Below are 13,816 nucleotides of genomic sequence, written 5' to 3'. Positions count from 1 at the left end.
GGAAGATTGTAGTGTTCCGAATCCACTTTAGCTCTTCTGTAGTCTTATCACTCTGAGGACATTACTTAAGAGTAGTCCATTCAGACGCCAGTGGCCATTGTGGTGGCAGTGGGTGACCAAAAACCTGGCCAAAGGGGGATGGTGGAAGGCCCTGGATGTCTTTGGGAAGAGATGTGACAGTTAATTGCAAAGATTTGATGAGCTTCCCTGCAAAGAGGGGTTGACCCCAGCTGATGACCCAGATGGATGGGTAGGAACCGCAGCAGATTTGGCCCAGGGTAAGAAGCAACTTTTATTGATCCTGAGATGGGAGAGGCATGAGGAATTGGCACATTTCCAGCAGAGGTTGACTAATTAACTGGCAGGAGGTTGAGGGAGGGACTGAAGGACATGTGGGAAGATGTGTGCAGTGGCCATTCATCCCTCTGCTGCCCTAAGAGTTCATGTGATGGAGCCTGAAAAAAAAAAAGGAATTTCACATTGGGGGAAATTAAACTCGGATGCCAAGGAAGGATCAAGTCATGGAGAGGCCCCAGGGCCAAGGATTGTGAAATGAACCCAAGTCTTCTGACACTACCAGACCTAGTCTAGGATGTGGACCAATGCTCCCTGGGAACATGCATGTGCATATGATGTGCTTAAGGAATCCAAGCTGGCTCTGGATAAAAACACACAGCAAGGTGGATCAGAGGTCATCTCACCCACCTTTCTCCTTTTGGGCAGTAACTGGGACTCTTCCAAAACACATGGCCCTGCTCTTTCTCTTCAGAAACCTTGACCTTCTCAATGATGGAGAACTATGGGACAGATGGAGGGAGCCATGTGCCTGAATCCTAGAATATTTGAACAGAGATTCCATAGGGTCGGGGCATGAGAAATGTAGGGCAAGGAGAGAGGAGTTAGCCAAGGAAGTCCAAGGAGACTCCAAGGAGAGGCCTCAGTGTCATGTTCTGGGCCTGAGCAAAGGGGCTAGCACTAAAAGATGCCAGAGGAGGCTTCTTGGTATAAACAATACTCTTGTTAGAGACAATGAGATCCCATTAGGAGCAAATACCTCTCACTGTAGCTCACCCCTGTGACAACAAGCAGCCATTCCATAGTCCTCTAACCATGTACAAAATGCATCCACATGTGGTATCTCTATGATTCTCATGGGCCCTGGGGAAGGCCTGGGGGGAACACCTGTGGTCCTTCCAGGGACCAGGAAGCCTTCCATCCCTGCTCCTGGGTAGTGCTATTCCCACAGCGATACTCAGAGGGAGAGTCAAGCAGGCCTAACCACTAAGCAACAGAGAGGCGGGCCAGAGGGAACACAGAAGAGGGCAGGAGGCCACTCCCAGGGAGAGTTTGCCAGCTGCTTCTCACGCTGAGAGTCTGGAACAGGGCAGGGCACTCTGAGAATCTAAATTTAATTCCACCAGCTTCTCATCTACATAGATTATAGTCTAGGAACCGATGACAGGAGGAGCAAGCATTGGCTCAATAAAATTCTAACTCTGTCTGACCTTGGACAAGGTGTACGTTTCTGGGCTGAGAGAGTCCTCGATATCAGGAAGCCTGTGAAGAACGTTGCTTCTCCCTCCATTGCTGGACCTTTGGCCCAGAATGCATCTTCCAATTATGAGCCATGTGCTCCGATAGGCCCTCTTCAAGCACGGTGTAACTTCCATCATTTGGTTGGACCTGCTGCCCTGGTTTTATCAGCTTTCCGATCAGTCCAGGAAACTGTGTCTTCAGGTTGGTCAACACTCTGTTGAAGACTGAGCTGGGAACTTGGGATGCTGGGAGGTACTTGAGCATGGAAGACTGGTTCTGAATGTCCCAGTGCCGGGCCGGAAAGGCTTCTGGGGGCTCCCAGGGTGTGTTCTGGCTTCCACACCTGTCCGGGCATGCTCAGCCATGGGGATTTGTCCCTACCCTGCAGAGCAAGTATTCCACAGTGACAGTAATTCCCAGCTGCCTAGCCCCCTTCGGGTGCAGGTGCACTCAGCATTCCCTCCTGTGTGTGATGGGCCCCTAGCTTCCCTGTTATAGACTTAACAGCCTCCTCCCCCAAGGCTTTCACCCACAAGATGACTTCATCGCAAGAACTTAAGCTGCCTTTCCGGGTCTTTTTAGTTTCCAGTGAAACAGGGGCTTGTTTCAAAGCTTTTCCTGATAGTTATATCATCTCTGGCGCCTTCCAAATGCAATAGTGAGAGAGAATCCTTCCTGCTCTCTGTATCTAGCATCTCCTACATTTCGGTTTCCCTCTAAGGTAGATGCAGTCCCTCTTTTAGATGAGGAAACTCAGGCTCAGAGAGGGCAAGGGACCTACCCAGAGTCACACAGCTAGAGATGTGCAGTCAGGAGCAGGTCTCTGGCTGCTCAGAGACCTCCAGCCTCTCTGTTGGCTCAGACAACCTCCACCTCTCCTCTCCTATGTGCCCATCTTGGCTTCCTCCTTTCTGGTCTTTATCCTGCTCCAGCACTGCTAGCAAGCCACTGGGGGCCTCCTTCCCTGCTGTCTGTCCTGAGCAGGCTGCCCCAGTTGAGCACCTCTCCTTCCTGCCTAAAAAGCCTCGGCCCCTCCTCTGCTGGCTGCCAGCTTTCCACATCTCACCCCGCCTCCCCATTGTCTGTGACTCTCCTTTATGCCCCCCAGCCTTCAGCTTTCCCCACTCCCCTGAAATTTCCTTCTCTTACGTCTCTGGTGGAGTCCCGTGGGGCTGGGTGACTTGTCATTGCATGTCTTTCTTCAACTTTTTTCTTAGTCCCTGCAAAAAGCTATCAAAACATCACCACCCCTGACCCTGCCCATGGCCACAGCCTACCTGTGGCAGCTTCATCCCAGTGATCAGTTCCAGGGTGTGTGTGTGTGTCCTCGAGATTGGAGGTGCTCTGGCACTCTGATATCCAGCATGGATGGGGTACCCTCCAAGTGAGGGGATTGTGTGGGAGGCTGGAGCAATTGGGGGTGTGAGGAGGGCACCCAAAAACCCAGAGGACTTAGTTTTGCTTTCAAAGCCTTCCAGAACAATGGAGGGACTAGCAAACACACATACATACACATGTGAATATGCACTTGAATCTGGCAGCAACTGAGCTGAGAAAAAGAAACCAATGGAGAAGCCGAGTGCTTTTAATCAAGGAAAACTCCTGGAACAGTGCGCTTTGTCCACTGCCTGGCAGAGCAGGGGAGATGGAGACATTTGCTCTCAAGGCCTGATGGACAAATTCTGATTCAGGTCCAAATGCTCAGGAATTGAGATTGTGGGTGCCCCAGAGCTTGCCTACGAGTAGAAGTTTGAAGTGGGTCACTGACAGGCTGCATGGCCCATTGGGGAGAGAAGAGTGTGAGTGGGTTTGGCAGATGGAGAGGAGCAAAGGAAGAGGGAAGAGGGTTGATTGGTTTGGACAAAGCACAGGAGTGGAAAGGTCAAGGGGTGAGGCTCTGCAAGTGGGTGGCAAGAAAGCTGTAGGCTGTGGGGGGGGGCATGACGTGAGGAGGTCTTTGGGATGGCGGCAGGCATGTTCTCACACTTTGACAGGCTTGGCTTGTCAGCTTGGGTGCACGTCTTTAAACCTCCATGGACCTAAGCTGCCTTTTCTTTAAAATGAAGCTAATCTTAGTGACCACTGTGAGGACCTTGGGTGATCTTTAGATGAGATATGGCTCCTAGCATGTAGTCAGTGTCTGTGGGTATGGGTGCCTCTTTCCTTTTTCATGCTCTCTTTAAGTGCAGGGCCTGCAAGAAAGCCAGAAGAAGGGTGAGTGGCTCACACCTTTCTCCCATATCTACTTTTTAATATCACCACATGTTCACCACAGTCCTGGGGACATGGCAGGGAAGGACGAGCTGGAACGGCTGGTGACATGGCGGCTTCCAGTCCTGCTGGGGTCCCAAAAAAGTGAGCGGTGGGAACAGAATAGAAGTTGAATTCAGAAACTGGACAATTCCCAGGAATGAACTACATGACTTAGACCCATTTTTTGACCTCTTTGAGTCTGCCTTCTCAGGGCAAAGGGAGGGCAAGGGACCTTGTTTGATTGGTGGCTTAGATGGTGTGGTCTTTGAGTCCCTGTAGATGGGAACATGCTGTGATTGTTGGACACCGTTCCACTTGCCCATCCTTGCGCCCCTTCTCAGGTTTAGAAGAACCCTTGAACTGAAACCAGGGAGCCAGGGTTCTAGTCCCAGATGTGTGTTTTCTGGGCTGGAGTGTCTGAGCAAGTCCCCTCACCTCTCTGCACCTCGATTCTCCACTTCGTAAAATGGGTCCAAACAGTTTGACTGCTTCATTCTCGCTGCTCCCGTGGGGGGGTGTTGGTGTATGTCCTCGGTCAGGTGAAGTGCACACGTGTCCGCTGACGGTGATTTTTATGCCTTCTCATTTCTTCTTTTCCCTCCGACTTTCCCTCCTCACGGTACCCCCTACAGTCAGTTTTGCAGCTCTGTCAATTGTCTAGCAAATGCCTGTCCACCTCTTTTCTTCCAGTGTCCGTTTCTCAGTTTGGGGATGGGAGCACGGGCCCCTGAGAGATCTGTTGTTGGCTGGCAAAGTTGAGAGAATAAAGACACACATGTACACATGCACACACACACACACACACACACACGCATGCACACCCAGGCGCACGCCCCTCCAAACTGCTGGAAGGAATCAATGTGCAGGGCGACGTGTCTCCCAGGGGAGTATGCTTAACAAAAAGAATTTTGATTGCCTGTCAGGAGATGGTTAGGCAACAGTCATTACCATGCCAAGACCGTCCCAGGTTCCATTACTCCTAGTTGGGAACAGGATCTGAATTACTCATTCTTCACACACATGGCTGGTTTAGCAGCCCACGGATGTTAATGTTAGGACCGAGTCCCAGACTACAGAGTCACAACGATGGGGGGCGAGAAGGGGATCAGTGGAGAAGTGAAGGGCACCTTCTGGAGGACGGTGTGTGCAAAAACTGGGAAAAGAGGAGGGACAAGCCTCAGCAGTGAAGTAAGGGCTGGGGAGGACTGACATGTAGCTGTGTTGCTTTAGGAACACAGGGCCCTGGCTGGAGGGTCTTCGCAGGACCCCCCCTTCTCCCCATATCTTATATTCCACAGTGAGGACCTTCTGCACAGGCCTGTGATTTACCACTCAGAGCTGTGCAGAGCCGGCTGGACTTAGCACTGGCTTCTCACCGACTCTTCAGTTCTGTGTTCATGTGCAAGGGTGGGCAGTAGGCTGGACTTCTAAGGAGTCGCAGAATGGAAGTCTATGTGGGCTTCAGGTCGTTCTCAGTCTCAACCCCACTCATTTCTGTTCATTAAGATTGATTAAGGGGTACTCCTCTGGGAGGGCCCCAGCGGCTTCCTGGTTGGTCGCTATGCAGTTGGACACTCTTGCACCTGGATAGAAGTGAAACCTCCCCACTGAACTCTGTGCCTGTGATCTCCCCTTCTGTGAGTGAGTTGAGGTGCTTTGCAAGTGCTTGCATATGCCTGGGACTAAGGATTTGAAGGGATGGAATGGGCCTCTTGCCTTTGGAGCTCTCTGAGGCGGGGAGCTGGCTGTGTTGTCTGTCTTTACATGCAGCGGCCAGCACACCCCAAAATCATCGCTGTGGTGTCATACAACACTGCTGGTTAGGATTCCGCACACTGTCACTCAGCATCCTCAGTTCAAGTCCCCTCCATGCCCCTTTAGTGCCTTTGTAAACTTGAGCTTCAGTGCCTCAGTTTCCCCATGTTAAAACCGGGCAGCATAATAGCATCTGTCTCAGAGTTGTAAAAATGAAATAGGTGAATACATGCAAAAGCTGTAGAACAGGGTCTGGTACTGTGCTGGTTTTTCACACATCTTAGCTAGTATCGTGCCTGTTACTATGGCCATTACTATTGTCCAGAAACAGCGCTCACTTCTCGGATCAGGCTTTCCAGATGCACATCGTTGTCCTCTCTTCCAAGTCTACAGCCATCTCTCCACATCACCCAGTGTCGGTCCCTAAGCCCCTGTGAAGCCTCACCTCTACCCCTTGGCTTTACAAAATGTATGGAATAGGTTCTACCGGTTACCTTCCAGCTCTCTAAGCTTTTCCGCAGGCATCTTTGTGCCCTCTGTTTGCACCAGTTTCCTTTGCTGGTGTCTCTGTCTCCTGCCCCAGCTTGTGTCTGAGGAAAAAGAACAACTGGCAAACTCAGAAAGAGCATGTCTTTCCGTCTGGCCCTTCTAGAATATCTGCCCATCCATCCTGTTCTCTGCTAGTGTCTCTTCCTATAGTATTAAAGCCCATATAATAGAAATAAGTTGTTTGAGTTTTTCACTTATTAAAGCTCTTATTTGGGGTCCAGACATATGACTTGGTGAACTCTGGGCTCTAGAGAGTCATCACAGATACGGGCCAGAGAGTTCCTCTGCTGATTTGAGCATGAGGAGTTGCACCTGCCAGGCTTGAGGGGACAGTGCACTTCGCAGCTTACAAGGGCAAAGGCAAGAATGGGAATATACATATCTCTGTGACAGGAGGTTATGAAATCCTACCAAGAAGCACCAGATGGCAGATACAGGGTCCTGTTTTCCCAAGGTCACAGCACTTGAAGGGAGATTTTGTCTGATAAAATGATTACCACACGATTGATCTTGCACGCACAGCAATTTTGAGAGCTATCCTGGGAGCTAGGTGTGTAGTGTTTATCGTATTGTTGAGGCTCGTAAAAATCTTGTATGGCTGCAGGCAAGCCAAACCCTTGACAGGCTCTGCGTCCCGCTGACTCGAGGACCAAGCCCAGATGTGCTCCCAGTATATAAGGGACAGTCTCTGTGCTTGGGGTAGAGGAGTGTGAGCTCCTTTCCTTTCCCGACTTTGCTCCAACTCTCTCCAAGGCAGCATGAGTCGACACTTCAGTTCTAGGTCCGGGTTCCGGAGCGGAGGGGGCTTTAGCTCTGGCTCTGCCGGAGTGGTCAGCTTCCAACGCAGGAGCACTAGCAGCTCTGTGCGCCACAGTGGGGGAGGTGGCGGGAGATTTGCAGGGGGAAGATGTGGAGGCGGTGGTGGCGGTGGTGGTTTTGGAAGTCGCAGCCTTGTCAACCTTGGTGGCAGTAAAAGTATCTCCATAAGCGTGGCCAGAGGAGGTGGACGTGGTGGCTTTGGGAGTGGTTATGGTGGTGGTGGCTTTGGTGGTGGTGGCTTCGGAGGTGGTGGCTTTGGTGGTGGTTATGGTGGTGGTGGCTTTGGGGGTGGTGGCTTTGGGGGTGGTGGCTTTGGGGGTAGTGGCTTTGGGGGTGGTGGTTTTGGTGGAGGTGGTTTTGGTGGAGGTAGTTTTGGGCCTGTCTGCCCCCCTGGTGGCATACAGGAAGTCACCATCAACCAGAGCCTTCTGCAACCCCTTAATGTGGAGATTGACCCCGAGATCCAAAAAGTAAAGACTCAAGAAAGGGAGCAAATCAAGTCGCTCAACAACCAGTTTGCCTCCTTCATTGACAAGGTGAGTTTATCTGCTCAGTGCACGGGGAGGACTGCTCTTGGTCCATTTCAGATCCCTTGGGTTTAGCCTCAAGTTTCTGTTTTGGGATTTCGTAGAATTGTCTTCTAGGAGATACGTTAGAAGTATTCTTGTGAATGATTCTAATGACTAAACTCTCTCTTGAACAAAGAAGTCTGTGGGTCAATGTGACATCACCTTGAAGTGTCTTCTCATTCAGTTCTTGAGCTGAATTGGGGCTTACTTAACATATGGTGAATGAAGGAAATAGAAATGGGGCTAACTCATCTTTCTAGGGGGCAAATGGGAGCTCTGGAAAAGTCTTCCTAAAGGGAGTTGAGGGTGAATAGAGTGCACTGTGATATTGTAGCAGAAAGGATGTAGTAAGTAGCACCAAACATCTTTTGCTTTTAGGCAGGGAGCTCTGCCCTCTAAAAATGTTACATTGGTAGCAGTTTTTCAAAATACTGATATTCTGAGTATACCTCTGGAAAAATATGTAAACCATTTCTTATTTTTTGCTTAATCATCAATCATGTCAACTCAAAGTTATCCACAATAGATTTCAAATTCCATTTTGGATTTCCCCAACATCCCTCTGAAAGTGTGAATGTTTGTGGCAATCTACCTAAAAAAAGTGGAAAGGCAAATCTCTTAAATATCATGTATCTATTTCAAGTGTAATTGCAGTAATTTTATACAGGGGTTTGCTGTCTGGTATCTGTCTAGTTACTCCTTTCAAAAGTTCCAGCTGTGACAGTATAGTAATTACCCTTCTCAGGGAAATTAAAGCTCCTGTGAATTCACAGTGAGTTAGATGTTGTACCAAAAAATGATGCTAACTTGATTTTCTTCCTATTTCACTGCCATGGCCAGGAAAACAGGACTTGAAAAAACAAGTTCTTTTCAAACGAGGCATGGGTCTCACTGTGGTTGCCTACGGCTCTCAGTGGCCGGCGGACTCCATTTCTACACCAGTTGGTAACAGGGGCTCGTGTTCTCAGGTGCGGTTCCTGGAGCAGCAGAACCAGGTGCTGCAAACAAAATGGGAGCTGCTGCAGCAGGTAGACACCTCCACTCGGACCCACAACTTAGAGCCCTACTTTGAGTCCTACATCAACAATCTTAGAAGGAGAGTGGACCAACTGAAGAGTGACCAATCTCGGATGGATTCAGAATTGAAGAACATGCAAGACCTGGTGGAAGATTACCGGAACAAGTAAGGAAGACTGACCAAGCAATCCTTCCAGAAAGTGGCAAGTTAAGACTACGAGTCTTAAGCTAAGAGAGTATTTAGTGATATATTTTCTTAGGTTAGAGGCCAATTAATTTAGTATTTTTAGAATTCTTCCTCTTCTCAGAAGTTGGAAATAGCTTAGAAGTTTGGTTGCTCCGAAGGACAGGGTGACCAAGCTGTCCTAGGCTACAGGAGGCAATGACAGGTGATGCCAATCTCAGTTGGGGAGGCTGAACTTCAGATCTCACCTTCTCCAAATATCCAAATCCCTCTGATTTCTTTGCAGGTATGAGGATGAGATCAACAAGCGGACAAATGCAGAAAATGAATTTGTGACCATCAAAAAGGTGAGCAAATCTGTGGGAGGGACCTCACATCTGAAATAAAGAATAGAAAAGGGTCTCCAATTACTAAGTAGAAGGAGGTCATGGTGTGGAGAACCTGGTGGGGGCCTGATGAATAGATGAATAGAGGTTCCCCCCCCCACATTATCATGGACCTAGGCTTTTCCAGACCCTTTGCTTCTCCAGCTCTCTCAGCCCTTCACAGAGAAGGTGGGGAGGCAAGTTCTTAGCAGCTCAGGTGAGCTGTTCTGTGATTGTGATTCCAAGGGGTGGGGCAGTCTAGGGATTGTGATCTGCCTGGTGTAGAAAGATGTGGAGGAGACTCCAAATGCTTGTTCTACTGGAAAAGCCCCTCACAGTGGTGAGAGGGACTCATCCTGGGAAAAACATGATTTTGTGATGTCCATTATTCCTCTAGGATGTGGATGCTGCTTATATGGCTAAGGTGGACCTTCAGGCCAAAGTTGACAACTTGCAGCAGGAAATTGATTTCCTCACTGCACTCTACCAGGCAGTAAGTCCTTTGTTTTTGACCACATTTACCCAAATGTAGAGCCTCTGAACCTGTGCCATCACTATCCAGAAGAACAAAGATATATCTTCCATTTCCTGACTCCTCCTCCCTCTGTCTAAGCTGTGTTTTGTTTTAACATTCTAAGTCATTGAGCTGTTGTGTCTTGCAGGAGTTGTCCCAGATGCAGACTCAAATCAGTGAAACAAATGTCATCCTGTCCATGGACAACAACCGCAGCCTGGACCTGGACAGTATCATCGCTGAGGTCAAAGCGCAGTATGAGGAGATTGCCCAGAAGAGCAAGGCTGAGGCTGAGGCCCTGTACCAGACCAAGGTGAATGAGCCGAATGTCTAGCCAGTTTTCCTGAAATGTCTTGTCTTGCTGTCTGTGTCTTCTCTTATATTTCTCTGTGTGAGCCATGGTATATGCTGCCACATATAATTGACTTGATCTACCATCTTTAGTATGAAGAGCTCCAGATAACTGCTGGCAAACATGGGGACAATCTGAAGAGTACAAAGATGGAGATTTCAGAGCTGAATCGGGTGGCCCAGAGACTGCGATCTGAAATTGATAGTGTCAAGAAGCAGGTATTTGTTTCTTCCTTCTGCTGCTCAGCTATATCTATATGGCATTGGGGAGGGAGGCTCAGGTAACTGGAGGACACTTTTCTAGTGTTGAATCTTGCCGTCCGTTCCAAGCCTTTGGTGATTATTCTGGTCTCCACAATTCAGGCTTCATGCTGGGTTCTCTTTAGGGAAGCTGGTGAAAATGACCTAGCAGAGAAATGGATGTGATGGTCATGAGTGATCTAGCCCATGAGGCAAAGACTTGGTGAATGAGATGAAAGGTGGTCAGGAGGTTTTGGGGTAGACATTTAGAAAAAGGGAGAAAGGTGGAGAAGCCTCAAGTCAGGGCCAGGAGAGGCTGCTCTGTATTCCCTTTAAGGACTTTTAAGGAAGTCAACTCAGTGACTAGCTATCCAGAGGCAGTGATGTGTTATCCAGAGCCATAAGTGGACTTAAAACTGTTGTGATTCTGTTGGACTCAGAGTACCAGCCTCACTGAGGTGCCCAGGGTGGGATTAGGTGATAAGAGAGTGAGTGACGTGTGAGCTTCTCCTCTCTCAGATCTCTGCGCTGCAGCAGTCCATCAGCGATGCCGAGCAGCGTGGTGAGAATGCCCTTAAAGATGCCCAGGGTAAGCTGGCCGAGCTGGAGGACGCCCTGCAGAAGGCCAAGGAGGACATGGCCCGCCTGCTGCGTGACTACCAAGAGCTGATGAACACCAAACTGGCCTTGGATATGGAGATCGCCACCTACAGAACCCTTCTGGAAGGAGAGGAAAGCAGGTGAGGACAGAACTCTGGGCATTTTGGCTATTTCTTATGGTGCTTCTTCCCTTGTAGGCTGACTGCCATCCAGCATGCAGCCGAGGGACTGCAGCTTGTCCTGGGTGTGGGGAGAGGAAAGATACTGGGTTCAGGAGGAAAGATGAGGCCTCATTTTGGGACCCCAACCTTGTTTGGAGGGCTAGAACATCTGTATGAAATGCTTTGAGAAGGAATAATTTATTCTCCATCTAGGAGGGTTCAGACGTCATCTGGCCTGAAGGTCAATGGTACTGTTAATTTGCACTCTCTGCAAGACTCTTGTCTATTTTCTATGGTGGTTTCTTCCTGTTTGTGTTCACGCTGAGAAAATGGCACCAGTTTGGGATCCCGAGGGCACTGGATTAGGTTTCAGATCAAGTGGGTAGGAGGAGTCCCAAATGGGGAGAGTCTCTGCCCCTGCTGAGAGGGTTTGTGCGGCTAGGGAATCAAGCGAGACTTGCTCTTTTTCCTCCTACAGGATGTCCGGAGAGTGTGCCCCGAACGTGAGCGTGTGTAAGTACCAGCTGCTTTCTCAGGGGCATGTGAAGGTTTTGCTGGGCTGGAGAGGGAGTGGGGCTGACGAGAACTGACTGTCCCCTTGCAGCTGTGAACACCAGCCACACCACCATCAGTGGAGGTAGCAGCCGAGGAGGCGGTGGCTTCGGCTCCGGCGGCGGCGGCGGCAGCGGCAGCGGCGGTGGCTATGGTTCTGGAGGTGGCAGTTACGGCTCCGGAGGTAGCAGTTACGGCTCTGGAGGTGGTGGCGGCGGCAGCTATGGTTCTGGAGGTGGTGGCGGCGGAGGCTACGGCTCCGGTAGCAGCAGTGGAGGCCACAGAGGCGGCAGCTGGGGTTCTGGCGGCGGGACCTCCGGAGGCCGGGGATCCAGCTCTGGGGGTACCAAGACCTCTAGTGGCAGTTCCAGCGTGAAGTTTGTTTCTACCAGCTATTCCAGAGCTGTCAGATAAAGAGGTGTCCTCTAACATGTTAGCTCTCCCTCTCCATCACTACCAAATATGTTTGGCAAGACCAAGGGCAGTTGCCCCAATCTCACTGGAGAAAAGAGCTATCATTAGTTACACCCTAGTTCACCCTAGTTCACCCTAGTTCCCCAGCTCTTTCCTTTCTTCTCTGCTTCCCAAAGAAGTTTTTAGATCAGTGGCAATCTCAGTCCCTCTGGCTGTGACCCTGCTTTGTGCTTTACCCAAGAAACAGTCTAGCAATGACCACTACACACATTACATTTCAAAGCATCTCCTTAAGTCAGCCAGATGAGGGCTGGTTAGAACCCTGGCTTCTTTGTTGTACATGGAGCACACACCTTGAACATTCCTTACTATCCTAGTTCTTGGAGCAAGCTCTGTGCTGCTTTGGTTTTGTATATAAGGTGTGAGCAAGTTGATTGTCTTTTGTGGAGAGGTCTTAAACTCCCCCCTTCCTTGTATTGCTGCAATAAACTGCATTTTGAAATTCTCTACGAGTCTCAATCTCCTTTGTTGATGGCACTCTCTGTCCTGCGTGGTGCTTTGTGGGAGGGAAAGAAGACCTTAGAGCCATATGGCATATGGGGGAGTTGGAACATATGAAAATGATGGGCAAGATGGGGACGCTGGTCAGACACCATTCATCTTTAAGCATTTGATAGTTAAATACAACACACTCTTTCCCAGAGTGTGCAGATGTCATAGAGAAATGGAGAGACCGAGGTATTAATCTGAGAAGTGTTTCCTGGAAAGGACAGTGAACAGGCAGTTTGGGAAGGAGGAGTTTGGTATTGAGAAGAAAGGAAAGTATAGTGTTGGAAGAATAATTGTTATGTGGAATAGTTGGTGATGAGAGGGGTGTGGATAACACAGGGTCAACAGCTGCTACAGCCAGAATGCAGACTTTGGCTAGGGAGTTCAAGAACCAAAAGTGGTAATGAATAGCTAGATATCAATTTCCTCCCTTTCAGATACCTACCCAAAACTCTGTTCAATTTAAGAAGTTCTGTTGTACACATATAGCTCTTACTTGTGAAGTAGTTCAACAGGAAGGCAGAGTGATCAGAAGCATGGGCATTTGGACTCAGATTTGCTTGGGTTTGGATCTTACTACCCCATTTACAAGCTATAAGCACGCAGCGAGTGCCATTTTTATTGTAATGTTGCTGCTGCTGATCTGGCTGCCGTAACATATCTTGCTGGTCTCTAGATAGCTCAGTAGATGCTTGCTCTAAAGACCAATGAATATCAGCTTCTAAGGGGTTCTATGATCATGAAAAAGTCAACTTTCCTGGAGATCAATTCTATTAACTTCCAGTTAACAAAAGTCTTCCTAGCTCCAGTGTCAAGTAGAATTGAGGGGAATAAAGAGAGTATATGTCAGCAAGAGTATAATGTAAATACAACCTGGTGAGCTATATCTCTCGTCTCCAGTCCTGTCTGAACTGATGTGAAAAAGAACAGTCTTCAATTCAGATAAACTGGGTTTAAGCTACTGTGGTATTTAAGGGGTGGGCTAAAGAAAATAATCCACAGTCACTGGATGTGTGGCTCCTTGGACAAATCAGTTGGCCATTCTGAACTTCCCTTGTCTTGTAGGTTAAATGAGGATGAGACAATTTGTTTCTGGACATCAAGAGGATAGGATACATAATGTGAAATGTTTTGTGAATTGTGAATATGTTGTATAGAAGTGGTTAAATGGAATGAAAAGAGAGTGACAGAGAAGTAAAGGACAGCTGGCTGCTGAGGGCACCAAGGAAGGAAGTGCCTTGGCAGGGTCACTGTGACCCAGCGACAGCTTGGTAGGGATGTAGAATTGATTTTATTAATGCACCCAATTTGAGTTTCCTCCTAGTGGACTAATATTTGTGAACCAAACACATAAGCAATGGATGTGTAAACCATAATGTTCATGTACT

The 13,816-nt window shown here is 48.9% G+C and overlaps 1 protein-coding gene across 1 annotated transcript; it reads left to right on the top strand.

Annotated features, from left to right (window-relative positions):
* The first annotated feature begins 6,778 nt into the window (after positions 1 to 6,778).
* Positions 6,779 to 12,386, top strand: KRT1 (keratin 1). Its single transcript, XM_044229167.1, has 9 exons — positions 6,779 to 7,448; positions 8,450 to 8,664; positions 8,969 to 9,029; positions 9,445 to 9,540; positions 9,710 to 9,874; positions 10,006 to 10,131; positions 10,672 to 10,892; positions 11,392 to 11,426; positions 11,518 to 12,386. Exons 1-9 carry the CDS (start codon positions 6,852 to 6,854, stop codon positions 11,877 to 11,879), a joined length of 1,878 nt encoding a protein of 625 aa, XP_044085102.1. The 5' UTR covers positions 6,779 to 6,851; the 3' UTR covers positions 11,880 to 12,386.
* Positions 12,387 to 13,816: the final 1,430 nt, after the last annotated feature.

Source organism: Neovison vison, chromosome 12 (genome assembly GCF_020171115.1).
Source record: "Neovison vison isolate M4711 chromosome 12, ASM_NN_V1, whole genome shotgun sequence".
NCBI classification, from domain to species: Eukaryota; Metazoa; Chordata; class Mammalia; order Carnivora; family Mustelidae; genus Neogale; species Neogale vison.
This window is presented reverse-complemented; position numbering and strand designations above follow the sequence as displayed.

What these genes read in the sequence shown, in the direction of transcription:
- KRT1 (XM_044229167.1), top strand. Translation starts at nt 6,852, where the DNA reads ATGAGTCGACACTTCAGTTCTAGGTCCGGGTTCCGGAGCGGAGGGGGC. An exon ending in CTGGAAGGAGAGGAAAGCAG is followed by an intron (nt 10,893 to 11,391) that starts GTGAGGACAGAA and finishes TTCCTCCTACAG; the next exon opens with GATGTCCGGAGAGTGTGCCC. An exon ending in TGCCCCGAACGTGAGCGTGT is followed by an intron (nt 11,427 to 11,517) that starts GTAAGTACCAGC and finishes GTCCCCTTGCAG; the next exon opens with CTGTGAACACCAGCCACACC.